Source organism: Theobroma umbraticum, unplaced genomic scaffold (assembly GCF_002168275.2).
Source record: "Theobroma umbraticum cultivar Fairchild unplaced genomic scaffold, ASM216827v3 scaffold_239.1, whole genome shotgun sequence".
Classification (NCBI taxonomy): Eukaryota; Viridiplantae; Streptophyta; class Magnoliopsida; order Malvales; family Malvaceae; genus Theobroma; species Theobroma umbraticum.
Genome location: NW_018397273.1, coordinates 1,732,298 through 1,754,061, shown reverse-complemented (window position 1 = coordinate 1,754,061; position 21,764 = coordinate 1,732,298). Strand labels below are relative to the sequence as shown.

The window sequence follows — 21,764 nt, the reverse complement described above, 5'->3', positions numbered from 1 at the left end:
CTATTAAAAAGACAATTTTGCTCTTCAATAATTTTAAAAATTTCCAAGTTATAATTTTTAAAGAAAATAACCCTTCCGTCAATCAACTACCCTGCAGTTGAATTTGGCCGAAGAGTGTTAAATCCGACGAATCTAAAACACCATGATCTAGTGCTCCCTGACCACGAGGTAGCCCCGATCCTCCTTTGAGGAGTTTGATTTAGTGCACCCAAAGGGGCCCAGGGAACTATGTTCGCTTCAGAAAAAAGAAATGGGTGAAAATAAAAACCAAAGGCATTGTAGACATTTCATGTTTAACATTAATGTCGTTTACGCATTGGGGCTTAAAGCAACAAACAATAGCGGAATGTCATATGATCTGAGAGAGATTAATAAGTGTCAGGAGGCCCAAGACATGGGCGTGGAATCATTAAGACCAGCCAAGCACTAGTGAGACCAAGAGATCAAAAGAGTGGCAGATTAGTCCATAATAAATGCCAAGGAGACAACGCATTCCAAAGAAGTTGGCACAAGTCAAAAGTGCACAAAAATAAGATCATTCGCGGCAAAGACATGCAAAAGGACGACCGTGACATAACAGTGCACATAGACATCGTTGGGAGAAAGTCACGACCCAAGAATTCAAACCCACTTGGGTCCATCAAGCAAGCTAGACAACCCACTAGGCCAGACAAAAAACCTAGCTTACATACTATAGGTAAAAATGTCTGCACACCTCTAGAAGTGTTTAATTTAATTTGAATTCTTAGATTTACTAATATATATCTAAATTTAAATATAAATTTGATTAGATTATATTAAAATTTAATTTGGATATTATCTCCTTAAATTAAATTCTTTACTATTATTTTTATCTTTATATATTCTATCTAAATGAGGGATGCTATTAGCTTACCAATACCCCGCACTTCATTTGTAACACACAAGTTGAGAAATAACACTTCCATTTCTCTAAAGCTATATTTTCTTCCTTTCTCTCTTTTGCTTTCGTTGTTTTGTGGGTTTTGAGGATCCCTTATACTCGATTTTCAAAGTTTAAGATCACATGGAGTTGGGTTGAAATCTCAACACATGACACATGCATGACCTTAAAATCTAAATAATATTTTTTGGTTTTGTACCGATTATATCCAAGAAGTTAGCAAGGAAATTCTCGTCCCCATGGAGATTAACATGTGAGGATGGGGACCAAGAGCAGTCCTTGAGTAATGGTGAGTAGAGATCTAAATTTCGATCGTAGTCACATTTTTTGTTTTGTCGTGAGTTTTGCAATTGTAGATATAACAGATGAGAAAACAGTAGTTATGATTTTTTTTATTTACTTTTATACAACTCACCCTAGAATAAAGTAAATAACAATTGTAAACATGAAAACTCTTGTTTTATGATATTTAAATTAGTTCAAGATATTTTAATTTTTGCTTATATGATAAAATAATTTTTACTTTTACCTCGATTGAAGCATAAATTTGTTGTGGTTTGGGATGGGCTTTTGTTTCTATTTTGGTCTAAATTTGCCTTTTGCTTTGATTAAAAGTATATATATTTATATGCTACTATTTGTGGCTGAAAGGCATCAGAATGAGTGTGAATCGCTTCTCGTAGCAATTCCAGAGGGCACCGCTACCGCCTCACTTACCATCGCCTGGCCTTGTCATTTTAATCAATGAAGTTTATTTATACTTTCCCAAGATAAAAGCAAATCAAAAGACAATTATTGCTTCCCCTAATTTATTTTTCTCCTCCTTATGACTTATGAGAGGGAAGAAAGGGTGTCCGAACTGCAGCAAGATGAGGGAAGAGTAAGAGGGCGTGGGTGAATGCATTCCTTTAGTCGATGCCCTGCATCTTCCTAAACATGATGAGAAATTCATAGACCTTTTCGGGGTCTGGAAGAACTTTGGCAACAGTCTCTCTTTGCATGCACCTCTTCATCCAAGCTGAGAATTTGGGGCACTCATCCTCCACCTTAAAGTTCCCAAACTTCTCAATGGCGTAGAACCAGCTTGTTAGAGGGACTGCTATGATGTCCACAAATCCAAATGTATTACCACCGAAGAAAGCCTTCTCCCCTAAGGCTTCCTCTAGCTGCTTCAAAATCCCTATGACCTCCCTTTTAGCTTCCTCTGGTGCCTCCCCTTTGCTTCTCCATATATTACAGCCTGCATCAAATACCTGACGTACAAGAAGTAAACTTGCTAGAAGTTAATGTTGTGTTTTTAGTTTTAATCAATCATCATAAATACTAAGCCACGTAAAGAAGTTATCTACCTTTTTGTCAATAAAGTCAGCCCAAAAGCGTGCCTGAGCTCGCCCATATGAACAAGGTGGGAGCAGCGGAGGTGAAGGCCAGGTCTCGTCAATGTAGTTAACAATGATAGTTGACTCACATAACGGTTTGGCTTGGTGCAGCAACACCGGAACTTTCTTGTAGACGGGGTTTGAGTTGAACAACAAATCGCTCTTGCCCCGAACAAGTCCTCCTCTCTGGCTTCATATTCTAGGCCTTTCTCGGCTAGTGCTATCTTCACCCTCATGCAAAATGGGCTAACCCAGCAGTCGAGAATAACAAGCTCTTCCCTTGGCATCTCCTTAGTATGACTAGGCGTCTCTATTCTCCTTATTTTGGAGTAGAGAAATGTGTAAAATTTGTCAAATTTATAGAGTAGAGGCTTCCCTCAATGACGAGCTTATCCAAGTTTTGCTCTTCCAAAAAAGTTTTCTTGGTATGCCCCTCCAGAAAATGCTAGCTCCTAGTGATTATCATTTCACTATTTTGCATTGCCATTGGTTTTATGTAGTGAAAGCTGTATGTGCTGCATATGGTCACAAGGTTTGTCTTTCAGTACATTGGACGATAGCCATTAGCAAGAAAAATCCTAAACTGATCATATGATATGACAAGACAGTTAATATATTTTGCTCTAAGAGTTAAACTTCCAAAGTAGACAGAATTAGCCATTATAACAACAAAACATACAAAAACCTGACCCGGAGGCATAAGCATCCAGATGCAACTTTATAGCTGCCAGCACACGCCCAGCTTGCTACCGTAAGTGCCACACTTCCACTGACATTTAAACCTACTTCAACTTGCCTGCAACGGTAACATTACCTGTGTATGTTCCGGTTTACTTTGCAGCAATTTTCGTACTGCTGCCTGGAGGTGGTCAGAATAGTGACGGGTCAACTTTTCAATTTGATTGCTCGTGCTTTAACTCAGAATTATTCACATTGACACTATAACTCAAAAATATCCGTATTTTACACAATTTATTTATAAATCTTTAAATATTCTTCAACCGACTATTGAACCATTGATTCAACGACTCAAATCGTTCGGTGATCATTATTCGGTCTAATTGTGATAACCATGCTTTGCCGTCCTGACTAAACAAAACATGAGAAAAGGACTGCCCTTATGCCAGTTACAAAATGAAAATTAAACTACTCTTCTTAAAGTAACAGCCCCCATCGTTTGCTTGCTAAAACAGAGATGTAAATTTCTTCACAATGTAAATGTTCTGAACAATCCTATACAGCTCCCCGTCACAAAGGGGAAAAAGAACTCGCATATATATCCCCTCATCAGGAATTTCACTGTGGAACTTTGACACAGACACAGATGTGGAGAAAATGGTCCGGATTTAATAAGTTGTTCACCAGCCAAGAAAAGGGTATCTCTAACTTTGGTTCAATACCTTGAATACGGATGAGCTTGATTTCAGCACTACTGGAAATGTAGCAAGCCTCTCGGTGTTCATATGCATTTTGTCCCCGGTCTTCCACAACTTTATTACTGCTCACATCTTCTGAGGGAATTTTCTGCACATCCTCAAAATCTACTCCAGCTAATTTTGAGTCACTTAAGGATTCGTCAGAAAAAAATTCTGGCAGAAGATTTTTCATAGCATCATGTAATGTGAAGCATTTACCTGCACAGAAAGAGGAATACATGTAGCACAAAGATAGGCAGATTTCCAACATTATCAAAAATTATTGGTGTAGCTTAATACAAATCAAGTTGGAAATAAACGCTTCATATGAGCATCCAAATTCGCTTCTCCACATGCACAGCCTTCATTTCCAACTGGCCCATCATGCAGACTTTGACTTTGTAGGGAAGCATTAATCTCAAAAGAGGCATTGCTTACCTTCTTTGTGGATCTCAACAGGTCGATTTACGTAAGAGATCTTCTCCCAACTATCAACTTGAGAAATATCTTCCAAATCATCAAAATCCTCACTTAGGCCCCAGACATATAATCTAACTGGAACTCTGCCTAACAAGACCTCACCAACAATAATAAATAAATAAATATAAGAAAAGGACAAAAAAAGAATTATTCCAAAAATAACATCTAAACAGGTAAAGATGGAAATTGATCTAAACAGATAAAGATGGAACCTGCATCAATTTCCTGTGAGCAAATAAATAGAATGATATTGCAGCTATGTATACATATAAACTGGTTAAGATGCACATGCTCGCATTGATTAGTGTATGCATGACTAGGTACATGAGTTTAAAATGTGCAAGTTCACGAATCATGATTGTCAATGACTGTGATTTTCTATTTCAGATGGATATATATATATATATATATATTGAAAATTATATATTTCAGATGGATATATAAGAATAAGTTGCTCAACAATATGTGATAGAACTCAGTACGGTTCTGCCATTAAATGACAAGTTTAATCAAACATTATGGATGATTGAATCTGATTGGTTTTTTTTCTATTATTTTTGGTAAGACATAGCTACTTTGATTGGCTATTTATATTTGTTACTGGTAAGGGTTGGCAGACTGTCAACAAATTAATAATATTAAAAATAGAAACATATTAAAAATAGGGAGATAACTGACGCAGATAAAAAAGATGTCAAGAAAATTCAAGACTAAATTTCAAGAGACAAGAATATTTAAGGTCTTTATTTGATAAAGGCTGGTTTTCAACTTATTCAAACTACAATAGATGTGATTGACACTTGATTTAAGTATCTACAGGTTTGAGTTTAATATTATTTATTATTTATTTTCCTTCTATTTAAAGTGTTAAGAATATTCTGATAATCTTCAGATTAATGATTTACATTTTTCATATTGTTTGGCTACTAATTTGGAGACCGCTAAACATAATAATTTCAATGAAAAACTGTTAAAAAAGCTTATAAAACATACATAATCGATTCAGTCAATATTATTTAAAAATTAATTAACATTTGACTCTAAGCTACATTAATTAGTATAGTACCCAAATGACTAACGCTATTGCAGATAAGCTCTCTATCTTTGCTGTAAATAATAATTAAGGCCATAACTTCCTATTCCATTCTAATTGTAACCTTTAAATTTGAATATAGATGAAATGGAGTCCAATAGATAAAACATAACACTAACTGCTGTTTTATGGCATTGGTAGCAAGCAGGTGGCAATATTTACAAGAGGAAAAATGTCATGTGGAGAATTAAATAATTTAATTTTGTTTAGTTGGAATTTTAGAATGAAAAATTAGTGACATGGAAAACAAAACTACTAGTATTTTTTTTATCTTTCTTCCTCTGATCTGGAAAAGAATTTCGTTCTCTTTTCTTAATTTTTTTTACTACTTTTTCTACCCTTTTACCATTGGTGAGATTGGCAGCATAGAGTGAAAAATGGTTGGAGAAATTTACATCAACATAATCTCACCCTATGTTCAAGCTGAAATCAAAAAGAACAAAAAAAGTCCCACGTAACATAACTAGCCATCTTAAAACTTTTTCCTCCTCAAACCCATAATTTTGCAATTTCCAAACCAATAAACCTTTAAATAAAACAACAATCAGACATGGCTTGCTAATCAAATCTTTTGATAGAAGACAAAACTTGAGTAAGCTACCTAGAAATGGTTGATTTTGTAATACTGTCCAATGGTGAAAATAGCGCAAAATTGTGGACATATAGATCAATCTTGAAAGGATTTTGAAATTGGGTAAGCAATTATGGAGACCCCAAAAATGTCGTTAGAGAAATGAAGAGAGCAGAGGAAGCAAAGCAATAGATGGATGAATGAGAAAGGCATTTACAAAGAGAGAAGGTTGGTTCGACTTTGCACAAAAGGAAAGAGGAAGAAAGGGAAAATGGTTAACCAATTAGGATTTATGTTACATGGACTCACATTGCACAAATGTGTGTGAGAAATTTATATCCGCATTATCCCAACCTATGAAGAATTCAAGCTGAAATCAAAAAGAAAAAATTTCCCAAAAAAAAAAAAATCCTGAACTACAAATCTAGCCATACATGAAAAATGGTTTTTCCTCCCCAAACCCATAATTTTGCAATTCCAAACCAATAAACCTTCAAATAAAACAACAATCAGATATGGCTTGCTATCAAGTCATTTGATAAAGAGAACTCAAGTAAGCCACCAAGAAATCCTTGATTTTGTAATAGGACAAAATTGTGGACATAAAGCTCAATCTTGAAAAAATAATGAGCAATACTCAACTTCATATTGTGCCATCTAGAAAGAGAGATCACTTTAATATACATATAAACATTTATTTAATTTATCCTTCTTTTTCTTTTTTCCCTTTTTTTTCTCTCTTCCCTTTCCCATTGTCTACTGACCTGTCATGGCTGAATTTGAAAATCAACACTTCCAGGCACCAGATCTAGCCATCCTATGGCCAAGTGGGCTGCCAAAAGCTAGATCAAGGCCCAATAATATTGAACCTAGAAGCTGACACAAGAAACAGCTCCCAAATGCCAGGCCATGCATCATTTCCACTATCAAAAAACATCAAAACAAGTCTAGTACTAGATCAACAACTTTCGGTGCTGGAAATTGCACAAGAACCTAGATCCAACAAGGATTTTTGCACCAAAAATGGTTTCCAAGTGCAATTTTGGCACCTTTGTGGCCAAAAGGCACTCTGGCATTGAGTTAGTTGATCACATTCGACATCCTTCTCCAAGATCTCCACTAGATTTATTGCAAAAAGACACTGGAGGAAAGATGAGGAGAGAAAATCGAAAGAAAAATAAAGGATTTGAAAATATATATATATATATATATTATATCTAAAATTATTCAAATTAAAAAGTGAAATTTACTTTTTTCATTACTTCAAATTTCGTAAGATTAATTCTATTTCATTTTTAAAAAAACTATTCAATTATTATTTTTATGTATATTTATAAAAAAATTTCTTAAATTATTTTTTTAATGTATTAAAATAATATTAAGCTTAATTATCCAAACAAAAAAAAAATATTGATTTCTTTGCCACATCAATTCCACCTAAGCACCAAGTCAACATCAAATTTGTTATTGTCACGTATGCTCCACATAGATGCTAATGTTGCAAAGATAATGGAAACAAACAATTCACATTTAATTGAAAGTCCAATAGAAAAATAATACTACAGGGGCTCAATTAGACCCAATAAGAAAATAAGAGCTTATCTCGATTTTTGAAAGATTACAATGGTTTATTTATCAATTTAGCCCATACAAATTCTTTCACAAAGAAGATAAAGCATTTCAATAAGTCATTTCATATGGGTACTTTGCTCATTACCTGCAGTTTCATTTTCAGATTGATTTTGATTCACTTTGTTTAGTTGAATTTGTTCCAGCTCACCTACTTTGGCCCTGTGATGTAGGATGAAAAGAAGCTAGTTGAAGGATTAAACTATCCAAGACTTTATTTTATTTTTTGGGTTTAATGGTAAGTTTAACACGTATGTTGGCTATTTCAAATCATTTAGGCTTTATATTAATTGGAATTTTGCTTGTTTTCCAAGTATTAAGGCTTTAAGCGTTAGATATTGTGCTTTACCTCTTATTAGTGTTTAGCTTATAAATACCTATGTTACTTTAGTTTCTAGAAGGCTTGGATTGAGATATTAAGAGATCGGAATTTCTTGGCCAAAAGAAATTGGCATTTTGGATATTTGAGTATTTGGTTATTTATAATGGAGAATTTTAATTGAAATTTCAGATTATTCTCAAGTATTTTCATTTTTTGTACACCTAGCATGTCAATCACGCTTTAATTTGGATAAAATTTCTCCAGTTATCCCAAACCAAAGGAATTTACGTGTTCCACATTTATGGCTAATTCCTAAGTTGAGGACGTTACTTGCTAATTCCTAACTTGATTGAAATAAAAAATTTGCAAACCTGTCTTGACTTGTCCAGTAAAATCTGTTTCTCCAGAGCCTTGTTGAGATTTTGATGAACACAAACTTGTATACTCATCCTCAATTGTTGCAAGTTTAAGCTTAGACGAGACCCGTAGGTAGGCTTCCAAATTACCTGCCAAAACCAATCTAATGACTTTAAATTTTGGATGGTGTTTGGGATTGATGGGGGCGAATGAAAGAAATTATACCTAAAGAATTTAAACAGGCATTTTTCTATTGCTGGACAATCAACTTGAACATGTTCTGCAGGGCCAGAGGAAAATACAACATATCTCATCAACAACGCCTTAGAGCTTTCTTCTACGATTCAAACATATTACCCCTCCATCCCAAATTGAATGTCCAACTTTGTCTTTTGAGATATCCCAAAATCATACCATGCTTATCATGTGAACACCAAAACTCTTGCTTTTTCGATATTCCATGCACACACATGCATATAACTATATATATGAGGGGTCAAGTTATTTACACCCTTTTATAACTTTTTGTAGTAATAATATTTTAAAAAACCAACCGTTGAACTTGACAATATCTTGATGCTTATCATACACATAAATTTTAAAGTCAATCTGACATTTATATCACATCAATTGAGAATACTCTAGTTCACAATACATATTTAACAGTTGAAATTTTTATATTGTCAAAAAATAGCAGTGTTTTTAATTCGTTTGAAGTTTTATATGCAAGATCTATATATAGAGAGCATGAAATCTAACAGTTGGGTTAACAAAATAAAAATCATATAAGAAGTTATGACAAGCAGTAAAGCTCAACAAGTGCTACAAAAATTTTAAATATTAATAGATAAGTCATAACATTTTTCTATATCTCATGGAGTTTCATTCGGATGTAGGGAGTATGAACTCACATCTCTAGATAAGATAGGGTAATAATCCCAATCTGAAAGAGTTGAGAGATCCTAGAAAGCAACAAAACAAAACTAAAGAAGTTGAAGATTTGGGCCATAGTTTCAAGCAAATATAGAATTATTTAGTTATTCTTCTTAAGGTTATTATGCTATATTAAGTACTCCAATTTACATCTTTCAAAAAAATAGTACTCTTCTTTATGTAATCAAAGTCTATTCAGTTTCATTGGCAATATTTTTTAAGAAAAGAGTTTTTTTAAGGTATGATTTTTTTGTGACCTTCATACGTGTTTTTAAAAATAACTCTCTTTTTTAATTTTAACTGTTTTTAGCAAAGAGAAAAGATTTTTGGAGAAAATACCAATGAAACCTCTTCATATTCAAGCACATGTGTTGAAAAAAAATTGTTACACACCATGTTTAAGGTGTTTAACTCGAAGAGTTTATTTCCAAGTGAAATACACAAATAGAGACCAAGTTACACTCCATGTTGAAAAAAAAAATTGTTACATGCCATGTTTAAGTGCTTAACTCCAATAGTTTATGTCCTAACAAAATACAAACATAGAAATCAAGTTACACAGCATGTTGAAAACAAAAAGTTATTATACGCCACGCTGAAAAAAAGTTGTTACACGCCATGCTTGAGGTGTTTAACATTAGGAGTTTATGTCCTAGTGAAATACAAAAATAAAGACCAAATTCACATCATGTTGAAAAAAAAAATTGTTACACATCATGGTTAAAGTGTTTTAACTTTAAGAATTAATGTCCTAATGAAATATAAAGAGAAAGACCAAGTTACATGCTATGTTGTTACACGTTATATTTAAGATGTTTAACTCCAAGGGTTTAAACCCTAACAAAATACAAAGATAAAGATTAAATTACACATCATATTTAAACCATGCCATGTATAATAGAGTTGTTATACATCAAGTGCATTAGAGTTGTTACATTCAAACATGACATGTAGCAACTCTTAGTGTTCTAATTTACAAATTTTACTGATAACTTCAACCCATCAACTTTAGGTTTCTATGCATGTAAACTAATAAACTAAAAAACATACATGGATGTCATCTCTACTTTTTGATCTGTAGATCGACAGTGATATAGGAAGAAATAGATAAAGAAAAATGGCGACGAAGGTAAAACTAGAGACATGGATGCTGGGAGAAAGAAATTAAAAGCACAACGGATGAATCCAAGAGAGAAAAATCGGTTTAATTAGAGAAAGCTAGATGGCAAGAGAGAAATCGGTAGTGCAGCAGACAAATGCAGGAGAGAGAAATCGAGAGGAAAAATTGTGAAAAATGGTATAATTTGTCTAAAATGGCTTCAAGGATATTTTTGTCAAATCATGATTAAAATTGAGTAAAAATAATTAACTTTAGTTGGGGGGCTATTTTTGAAATGGCCTTCTAAGGTTGACCATTTCTCACAATTCTCTTTTTTTTACTCCCTTAGAAATGGGACTCCAGTTCAAGCCATCATAACACTTGAATGATAAAAAGACCTAAATATTACAAGATCAGCCTTGAATTTTTTTTTTTTTAAACTCCTTTCTCTTGCTCCTTGCATACAAAAACTGATCCCAAATCTGATTTTAACTTTTACAGAAAAGCCACAAGTCATAAATTGTTTATGTAGATCACATCTATGTGAAATTTGTGAATACTTATTTTCTTAATAAATCAGCATTCACAAAATTGAACATGTGTAAGCACATTCTATTAAAAAAATGTGACTTCAACAAAACATTAGTTTATATTGAGCATAAAGTGTGTGAAAATGATATTGCAGAAACAAGATTTGGAAATTGAATTGAGCAAGATTTGGATTAAACTCAATTATGCCTACTGTAATTACAAGGAATGCTTATATTAGATGAGCATTCATCAAATCCAAAAATGCCAAAAGAAAAGTCAAAGAAGAAGAAATTAACTAATAAGATTCCTTTTATAACCTAATTGCAAAACTACCCTTATTTCATTCTATTTATGCACAAAACTACTCTTAACTTACATTTACTCATTTTGCATAGGTATAAACATTAATAATCCTATTCAAGAGGAGCATGTATATCAGTAAAGCTCATCTTGCTCAATAAGGCATAAAACTGTGCAAGTTGAAGGGCTTTAGTCGACTTAGATAATGAGAGGATTTTGAAGACAAAATTCAAACTTAAGGACCTAGGGGTAATAAAATACTTCCTAGCCCTAGAGATTGCAAGATCAAGTAAAGGCATTTTTGTGTGTCAAAGAAAATACACACTTAATATATTGGAGTATAATTTCTTAAGGGCTAAACTAATCTCAACACCCTATTGATTATAATCACAAATTGGTTATGGATGATGACAATTCTATTTTTAACATGTTGCACCATAAAAAGGCAACTAGTTCATAAGTTAATTTATCTTATTTTTCCAGACCAAACATCACTTACTTGGTTCAAGTGTTGTCACAATTTATGGATAGACCAACTACCAACCATTTACAAGCTGCATACAAGGGTTTAAGGTAACTTAAAAATGCATCAAGACATGGCATATCACCACCATCCACATCTGCTCCACCTTTGACAATAGTCACAAATAGTGATTCACTAGGTTGTAAGGATACTAGAAGGCCTGTGATAGTGTTTTTAGTATTTTTGGGAGTCACTTGTTAGCTGGAAATCCAAGAAGCAAGCAATGTTCACAGGAAAAACTACAGAGTTTAGATTGTTAGGAGTGTTTTTGGGAGTCGCTTCATACAAACTCCAAATTATTACCTACAATTGATTCAAGAAACTTTCAATGGTGAATTCCTCAACCTCAAAAACAATTCTCTCACCTCTTGAAGATCCATTATCACCTTTCTTTCTATATCACTCTGATCATCATGGATCGGTGGTCATCAATCCACAAAATTAACCTCAACCAATTAAATTTCTTGGAGATGATCCTTTCAATTGGCTTTATCAATCAGGAACAAATTTGGTTTCATTGATTAAACCATATGAGAGCGAGAGTTAGTGATGATCTTTATGTGCCAAGGACAAGATACAAGAATTTAATTGTTGCTTGGCTGATGGAATCCATTTCCCCTCCCATAGCCTCGACAATTTTCTATATGAACACAGCATCATTGATTTGGGATACCTTGAAGAGGAGATTCTCCCAACCAGGTGATGCTAAGGTATGTAACTTGCGATTTTCATTGTACAATATATCACAAGGAACACGATCTGTAGGTGAATATTTCACAAAACTTAATGGGATCTAAGATCTAAGGAAAACTTAAAAATTTTAAACCTATGCTTCATTGTTGTTAGCTTTAAAATTATTATAGTTTTTGTTATGATAAAATGATCAAATTTGCTTGAACATTATTTAAGTGATCCTTGACATGTTCTTGAAATGATTTAACTCTCATACATTTGTTCTTACATAGTTACAAGCTTGACTCTTGATCTTATTCAACTATATATATAAGCTTGTATAACTTAATTGTATGAGTGCTTATGATTTCTCATTCATTAAAGTCTAATTTAAAGTTTAAAGGAAAATCTTGAAATTGTTTTTTGTACACATATTAAGGGGGAGTAATCCCTCACCTGCACATAGATATAAAATATAACAAAATATAAACATATACATTATACTTTTAAGTTAATAGTGTTTTGACATCATCAAAAATAAGAGAGAGAATATTGACTTTAGGTATTTTTCTATGATAACAAAATATTCCCATTCATTTGTGTCTAATTATATTATAATGCGTGTAAGAGAAAACTTAAATTCTTTAACTTATTTGTTGTTTGAAAGCAAGTCAAAAAGCTTACTCAATTACAAGATCAGTTAATCGATTAAACATGAAAAGAAGATAGAGCTCAATGGAGACAGATTAGTTTTAATTGGTTAACAAGAAGCCTTAATTAGTTAAGACAGCATTGGCGCTACATCAAAACTAAACAAAAAAATTTGAATCTGTTGCCACGAGGCTTAACTAATTAAGAGGGTGCTGGATTCAAAACTAGAAGCATGTTAACTGATTAACCAATGGAGTTAATTGGTCAAAGTTCAGACTGGATACACCAAAAAGTGCCAAAAATCAAATTCAAAGTGATGTTGACTATTAACGGGCGTCAAATAAAGAGTTTCAAGTTCAAAGAATTTTTAATTGGTTGAAACCCATTTTAATCAATTAAGGTTGAAAGGATAAAAGCTTCAATTAGTTAAAAGAGAAGACTAACTTATTAGAAGAAGGCTGGTGAAAAATGATAGTTGAAGAAGTCTGAAAACAAAAACTTTTTAATCAGTTAAAGTCAACTCTAACTAGTTAATGCTATGAAGTAGACTACCAAACAAAGAGGCTTTAACTAGTTAACACTCACCTTTAATTGGTTAAAGAGCTAAAAGAAGCCGCTAGAAGACAAAACAACGGCTATTTCTGACCTAAAACTGTTTCCAACAACTAGAAACTATCCTCCAAGTATTAAAGAGTTTCCAATGGTCAAAAATCAGGAGAGAATCATCTGAGAGCAAGATTAGAGCCAAGAAGGGATAGAAAGTTCTCTTTTCAAATGTGCTTCACTCCTTTGTAAAAATGTTTTGAACTTAACTTTGTACATCTTAGATCGGCTAGGTGATCAATTGTACTTTATCTTTTCTCTTTCTTGTTTACTTAGAGGCACTCTAAGGGGTTTACTATGTTTAGAAAAGCTTAAGGATTGTTATAAGGGTTTAGAGCTTGAGTTAGAAGCTTACCTTGTAAAAGCTTGGTGAAAGCTATTAATTCCACTAGTTTAAGGAAGTTAGGTTTCAACCCTTGATTAGAAAGATCAAGGTAATGAATATAGGTTAGGTGGACCAAACCACTAAATATTATGTTTTGTCCACTTCTCTTAACTTTCTCTTTACTTGGTGCCTTTTAACCTTAACAAGTTTTAAACCTTCCATTTCAAAATCATTCAAAAGGTTTTTTAAGTGCTATTTACCCTCCTCTAGCACTCCTTTTGGGACCAACAATTGCTACTATGGCAGGTGCAATCAAGATTACTTCCAAGAATACATTAAACAATACCAAAAGGATATTGTCTTCAAATTCTTGAATGGTCTTAATGATCGTTATGCTGCCTTGAGGTCACAAATTGTGAAGATCATGCCCTTTCCTTCACTTGATGAGGCTTATAATCTGATCTTGAGAGAAGAATCACAAAGGAATTTGTGTATCTACAATCATAGCCTCTCATTCAAGCTTTTGCCATGGCTAGCTATGTTGATGGCAAGAAAAGGAATAAAAATGATTTGATATGTAACCATTATGGGAAAACTAGACATACAGAGGATAAGAGTTATAGGCTGACGTGTCCTCCCTGATTTCAAGTTTACGAAAGGGAAAAATAATCCTAGAAAGCCTATTACCCCTGTGAACAGTGTTGTTAATACCTCACAAGTAGATCAGGATGAGGATACCACTATCAGTGCCATGTCTCAGTTATCATTAACTAGGAATCAAGTTCAAAAACTCATGGAAATTATTAATGAGCATGGGACAAGTTTTAATGAAAACCCTTCTGCATCAAATACTCAGCAACCAAAAGCTTCACTGGTCAACTCTCCAATTGTTGGCATGATTTCTAATTCCATTAGTTGTAACGATCAAAAGGCAATGTTAAACAGCTCAACAAAAATGATTGCTTCCGTTATAAATCACATTCTTGGATCATTGATATTGATGCATCAGACCTTATAACCTGCTCTTTGAAATTCTTAACATATGCAAAACCAGTTCATGATGTCTTTGCTCAAATGCCTAACAAAGCTAAGGCCTTATTAAAACACATAGGGATAGTTAAAGTGACACCTTCCCTAACCTTGGAAAATGTGCCACCCTTCATTTAAATTCAATTTAGTGTCTATTAGTAAACTTACAAAAAATAAACAAAATTGTATCATTTTTACTGATTCCCACCGTATAATTGAAGAAATTAGCTCATGGATTGTGATTAGTCTTGCTAAGATGGAAGCTGGAATTTATTTCTTACAAAGAAAGCTGGAATCTAGTTCTCTTGATCAACAAAGAAAGCTGGAATCCAGTAATCGAGTCCAAATTGTTCCTGAACAAACTATGAAATATGTTGACCAAATTGCCTCCAAGCAGTTTTTACCAATTTCTTCAAAACTTTCTTCTAACTTTTGTAATTTTGCTATTAAGAACTTTGATGTTTGGCATAAAGTTAGGACATGCCCCCTTAGCTATAATAAAACAGATTCCAAGGATTTATCCTTCTGTTTCTGTTATAGAAAACAATGAATGCCAGATATGCCCGTTGGAAAAACAAATTCACACTCAAAGAACAGTTAAGTCATTTGGATTGTTACACATGGACATAAGGGAACCATATTCAATTTCTACTATCCATGGTCAACAATATTTTTAACTACAGTTGATGACTACTCAAGATTTACATGGATTTATTTGATGAAGGCACAATCAGATGTCAAGACTATAGTTCCTTCTGTAATCTGATAAAAACACAATTCAACTATAATATCAATCTGATCAGGTCAAACAATGGACCTAAATTCAATTTGATCAATTTTACACTTCTAAAGGTATAATACATCAATTATCATGCGTAGGTGTTGTAGAAAGGAAAAATCAACACTTGCAGCAGCTAGGTCTTTAATGTTCCAAGCTTCATTGCCATTAAAATTTTGGGGGATTCTGTTCCAGTAACAGCACATACCATAAACAGAATACCTTCTATTCTGAAAAATTGGCCTCATTATGAATTACTGTTCAGCAAGGAACCCAAGTATTCTCATTTTAAAGGTTTTGGTTCTCTATATTTTGCTTCCACACTTTCTCATCAACGATAGAAATTTGATCATAGGCTAGAAAATGAATTATGATTGGCTATCCTGTAAGAGTCAAAGGTTACAAGTGGTATGATTTGAACTCTCACACTATTTTTGTCTCAAGGGATGTCATTTTTTTTTAACATATATTTCCCCTTCAAGGCCATGATTCCGCACATAACTCATCAGATTACATTCAATTCTTTTCTTCGACAAATCCTACTTCTGATATTTCTTTTTCTCCTCACAAATTTAATTCCACTTGTCCTATTCCTCATGACAGTTTGTTACATTCATCTTGTGATCCTTCATCATCTACTCAACATGTTAATAATTCTTCTATGCCTTTTGATCATGATACTCAAGAAAAACAATCTACTAACAATGTTATACATTTTGACACAGACAAAACTACCCTTAACTTACATTTACTCATTTTGCACACATATAAACATTAATAAAGTGTAACCTTTGACACTATGCCTAACATAACAATAGGCAAGGTAGGTGCATTTATGGGCTAAAGTATTCGCCAATTCAAAAGCCTAACGCTGACCAAATGTTTGCACACATTCAATTTTTGAAAGCCGCAATTTGAGTAAAGTGTTAGAACTAGAATGCACACAGTCAATCCCCTAGGACCCCGCTTCCATGATATTATAATTGAGTGATGACCTTGGTAGGAAGTCAATTGAGCATGAATTACTCAACAGGCCAGAACAAGCTACTTAAAGTAATCAAAGTAGTAAACTGCTCTTTCACATCCTAAAAGAAAGATATCTTCTCAGGATAACACTAAGATGTTCTGTGCTATGTCAACATTTTTCTTCAACCATAGACTAAAAATGGGCACACCAAATTACATTACAACTGATGTAATTGAAAATGCTTATAAAAAAGGATAAAGTAACCAAAAACAAAACACTAGTCTTGATCCTTATCAATGAGCGTACATACCATTCATGACAGAATGCCAAAGCTCCAGCTGATCAGACTGAGACATGTTCATCACATTCTTGCAATTTCCATTGATTATATATGCCGCCTGTAGCCATAACAAAACTTTTACAGATAAGCAGAGAGGAAACATTTTGTAATTATCCAATTTAATTGAAACTTCGTTTCAAATAAGGACAGAGCTGAGAGGACAACATAAACGCAACGAACTGGCTATGCATATGCAAGAACTCCAACATAGACATATGAAAGAAAAAGAAAAGTGTATTGAAAGACACCAGCATCCAGCATTTAAGGTATTTTCATTTACATTCTCTTGTATTTTTTAGGATTAAAAAAATAATAGAAAAGAAAGAGCCAAAGCTATAGAATCTCAAAATCTGATAGAATGAGCTCTTCCAGAATCCTATCAGCTGGTTAGCTAGCAAAACATTACAGCATTAAATGACAAGAACACATGAACTGTAAGTTGTAATAGTATTTAGAAATAACTTTTTTATGTGTATACTGAAAAGATGCCCCTTGAGCTACTCATTTCTTATCTCCAACAATAAAAACACTTCAAATCAGGTAAACTTCTTCCTGTCCAACCTGTGTCATCTATGAACATATAATTTCCAGAGGACAATACGTGCCCAAAAGGCCATGAATTATCAACAACAAGAATTTGCAGTCTACTAGGGCTCTGAGGTTAACAGAGGAGGATATCAATTTTTTGACTAAGAGTCCGTTGGGAAGCACACCAGTGTAGAGGGGAAAGGCTCCCCACGCATTGGCCCCCACAAATGGCACTGGGCCCTATTTGGGCAGTCCCTCCCCACCACACTAGCCGCGCTCCCAAACAGCCCCTAAATGGTTCATTCTACTTATTGAAATAACTAAGGGAGAAACCACACAGTTTCAACAATCCTTGTATATGGGTACAGGCTACAATACCAAAAACAACTAGAGACCTTGATTGGATATGTTAAAATCCTCTAACAGCATGGAAAGACCATAGTTAGCTTTGAAACAACCTTCCAAGACATCAAGGGTTTTAAATGGAAATTAAGGAAAAAATGATGACAAAGCACCAAGGCTAGAAGTTTATACAACGGTTCTTTTTTTCTCCTCCCTATTTTGATTAGCAATAAATTTCAAATTAAAGATGAAGACAGAATAATCAACAAAAAGCAAAAGAGAAAAAGTACATATTGAAAGAGAGCAAAGAAGGTGTACAGGTTTAGTGGAGGGGAGCAGTTAAAACAACTGTTAATAGCTTTAACCTTCCCTCATTGACATTCATAATATAAGCACTGCATAAACTAATGGGGCAATAAGATTGCAAAACAGTTCATATTGTTGAAAGCACAAGAAAAACTATTTTGAATTAGTTATTTAGTATAGTAAAAGTTCCTGCTGGAAATGTCGAACAAATCCAATGCCAACACAGTTTAGCAAATCAAAGTAAACCTCAAATGTAAAAGCTTCTGCATATGCACCAGCCTTAGTACCAAGTAGAATTGTTAACCTTTTAATAATTAGTAACAGTTAATTGCTTAAGAAACCAGTAAATCAATTTCAAGACATCTGTACTAACCTCTTTTAATGAGTTTATAAAGCTCCACTTCACAGAATCTTCACCATCACAGGGTATCAATACATTTCCAGGATATCCTCTAAAATGCACCTGCAGGCAGATCAAAAGTTGCCTTCAACCTGATAAATAATGGGATAAAAGTAAGAAGCAACTAAACGTAAAAACCTTTATCCAGCAAAAATTCTAATTTAATAAATCCTACCCTTTTTAATTTCATTGAGTTGGGGTAGGGTGGTTCAAATCATCTATCAATGTAATTTAATAATCCTTCTATTTAGTAGAAACTATGATACCACATTGTAGTTGAATAAAACACTTGCAGGCACCTAGAATTTAAATGACATTAATAGTAATAGTAAGGGGGATATACAGTGATATTCCAAGGCCTTTCAGGCTCCGCACATAGAAGATCAAAAAGAACTCCAGTTGGTATGTACCTGCAACAAAAGAAGCCTCCGTTGGGTGGTTGGTTTTGGCTTCTGGTTTGAAAAAAGGATGTTCATAATATTTTTGAAAAATTAAACCCTTAAAAACAAAAATCTTAGCAAGTTTTGAGAAATCAGAACCATTTGAGAGGAAGGCCCCTGTATTCAAACCAAATGGTATCAACACCAGGAGGAAGTGTGCTACGAAAATGAGGCTTTATCAAAGGAACTAACAGCGGCAGATAGCCGATTCGAGGAGCTAAGATCTGACAGAAATTCCATGATTAGAATTAGCAAAGCAGCGGGCAATAATCAACAATAATAGAAATATATATATAAAGTAGCGGACCAGGGCAGGAGGAGGAGGAGGCAGGGTGGTCACTTGGGATTCGTGTAGATGGATCTGAAGAGGAATCGCCCCCTCCCATACATACTTCTGCGCTTCCATTCTCTTCTGTAGCGCCTTTCGCATTAAGCCGACCCAATGGGATATGTTGGATTATTTAATTTTAAACAATTAACGATTTCCCGAACCAATCCGAAGCAAAACAACGTCGTTTTGAAAGCTCAGCAGGCGTGTTTGGTTAAACCTCTCGTGAAGAAAACGACGAGAGCATCACTCAGCTGACACGGATTCCTCTTCCTTTTAAGATACGCAAATCGCTATAAATCCGCGAATCAATCAAATACTGTGAATTTTCCAAGATAGTGTTGAGATAAGAAATGTAAATCCCTTCAAATCCACAAGTAAATAATCTCTTAGAAGATTTTCATTAAAGGTTCGGAAGGAGAAAGTCAAACAAGAGAAAGGAAAAAGAGGGAGGAGGAGGAGGCCGCTGTCAAACTAAAGTGGCGTCGACGTCGAATAAAAGGAGGAGGAGATCGCCGGCAAGACCAGGCCGGTGGGACAGCAGACTGAGTGAGAGAAGATTTCGTGAAAATGAAAAGAGAGAGAGAGAGAGAGAGAGGGAAAGGAAGAAAAGAAAGAGGGCGCCAGCGGCAATGCCACCGGCGCCGGCGGCGTTTAGAAGAGGATGCGTAAAAGGTAATGGCGTTAGATTGAGTCCCGTGTATTTCACTTGCATTGTAACTCTCTTAAGCAATATAAACATTTGGTTGTAAACTTATCCGATACAACTTAATTAAATCAGAATTGAAACATGGACGACCTCTAGAGGAATTAATGGCTGGACAACAAGTAAACTATCCATTTGTAAATCAATCTTCCAATAGCCAATAGCCAATAGCCAATAGCCTATGCTAAACACAGCCCTTTAGAGTGTAGTCACATTTTTTGCTTCTACTAAAACTTTTTTTGAAGCTTGAAACAAAATTCACCAACTCTATGTTAATAAATTTATAGCAAGAATGATGGATCTAATAGAGAAGTTCATAAAGTTAGAGAGATCTGTATCTATCTCAAAATACTTCTAAAATCTAAGAAGTTTAGTTGACAAACTTGCATTTGTTAGTTTTCTTGTTAATGAAAGAGAACTTATCATTCATGCTTTGAATGGCATTGCCTCAATTTCAAAAAAAAAATTACAACTGACATTAAGGCTTGAGAATTTTTATCTTTTTTGAAGAACTACCAAATAAGTTTACAACCTACGAAGATGTCCATAAAAAGCAAGCATCATTTTTTGAAATGATCATTCCTTTTGCTCATTTTGTTGCCAAGGCACCATCTTTCTCTCTTGCAAGATCAAAGAAACCTCAACCTAGTTAGTATAATAGGTTTAACTCTTGAACTACTAGTTTTACCAAGAATTCTACTCATGCAACTCTCATAATTGTCTATCAGTTTTGTGAGAAAATAAGTTATTTAGCTAAAAATTGCTTTAAGATCAAGGAATAGAATGCTCAGCAAACCATTAATAAAGCCTTTTGCACTTGCACTTTTAAGACTCAATATGGACTTTTTTACATGGCATCAAAACCTTAAACACCTTTCATCTTAGGCCTTGCAACTAATAATCAATTGTTTTTTCTGACCTTATTTTGCTATCAAGACATTTTCTTCCTATGATGCATGTTCCCGCAATAAAATTCACAAACTTCCTTTCAATAACTCTACCTTAGTCAACAAAGTACCCCTTGATATCATATACACTAATGTTTGGGACTTGTAAGAATTGTAACGACCGCTGCTCAATCGCTACCGGTGTCCAAGTCTCGCTGGAGAACCTGCCAAGTCTCGAACAAGCATTTCTTAAAACATTAGTCGTTACCTCATATTCATACCATCAATCTATAAAATCATTTCAATCCATGACACGCTTTGTAGAGAGAATTGAACAATGATCTTTATAAATTGAATAAACCTTTATTTCATATAATCGTAAAAGATAATACATAAAAAATTATCATCTCTAAATGTACACTTGCATTGACACAATTGTCTAATTTCATAATAATTTACATTATGATGACTCGACCTCTAACAGCGGAGCGACTCAGAATAAAATGCTACGAGATGCCTTTACCTATCCGCAGTGGACTGAAATTGCCAATGAGTGCACACTAGGATGATCACTATCTACAAAAGGGAAATATGGAGGGGTGATTCTCACAGACTCAGTGATCATCGGCTCCATGAGCAAGACGTAGATGGGAAACAAGCATAAGGTAGATAAGTTGAATATTAAGACTGGAATATCAAATCACATTCTTAAAATACCAAATCATAAGTAAGATATTTGTGCTTTGTTAAAATAATGACGTAAATCATAATACAATATTTCACTTGGCAAAACGATGCCGAAACAATGTTACAAAACCGAGTTCAAATATCAAAAACATTGCTTGCCATACAAATATGAATAATAATATAAAATATGCACGCTTCCAAAATATGTGGCATGTAAATAA

At 34.0% G+C, this 21,764-nt stretch overlaps 1 protein-coding gene and 1 pseudogene across 2 annotated transcripts; both read right to left on the bottom strand.

The window, feature by feature from the left end:
* Positions 1–1,566: 1,566 nt before the first annotated feature.
* LOC110426950 (putative glutathione S-transferase parC) lies at positions 1,567–3,164 on the bottom strand (annotated as a pseudogene). Its single transcript, XR_016351983.1, has 2 exons — positions 2,272–3,164; positions 1,567–2,175 (listed from the first exon to the last, which is right to left on the bottom strand). The product of XR_016351983.1 is annotated as a putative glutathione S-transferase parC (transcript).
* An 83-nt stretch (positions 3,165–3,247) lies between these two features.
* On the bottom strand, positions 3,248–20,067 carry APG5 (autophagy protein Apg5 family). Its single transcript, XM_021442292.1, has 8 exons — positions 19,243–20,067; positions 19,035–19,159; positions 18,839–18,905; positions 18,469–18,558; positions 16,890–16,977; positions 8,183–8,317; positions 4,155–4,283; positions 3,248–3,935 (listed from the first exon to the last, which is right to left on the bottom strand). The coding sequence occupies exons 1-8, from the start codon at positions 19,363–19,365 to the stop codon at positions 3,598–3,600; spliced, it is 1,095 nt and encodes a 364-aa protein (XP_021297967.1). The 5' UTR covers positions 19,366–20,067; the 3' UTR covers positions 3,248–3,597.
* Positions 20,068–21,764: the final 1,697 nt, after the last annotated feature.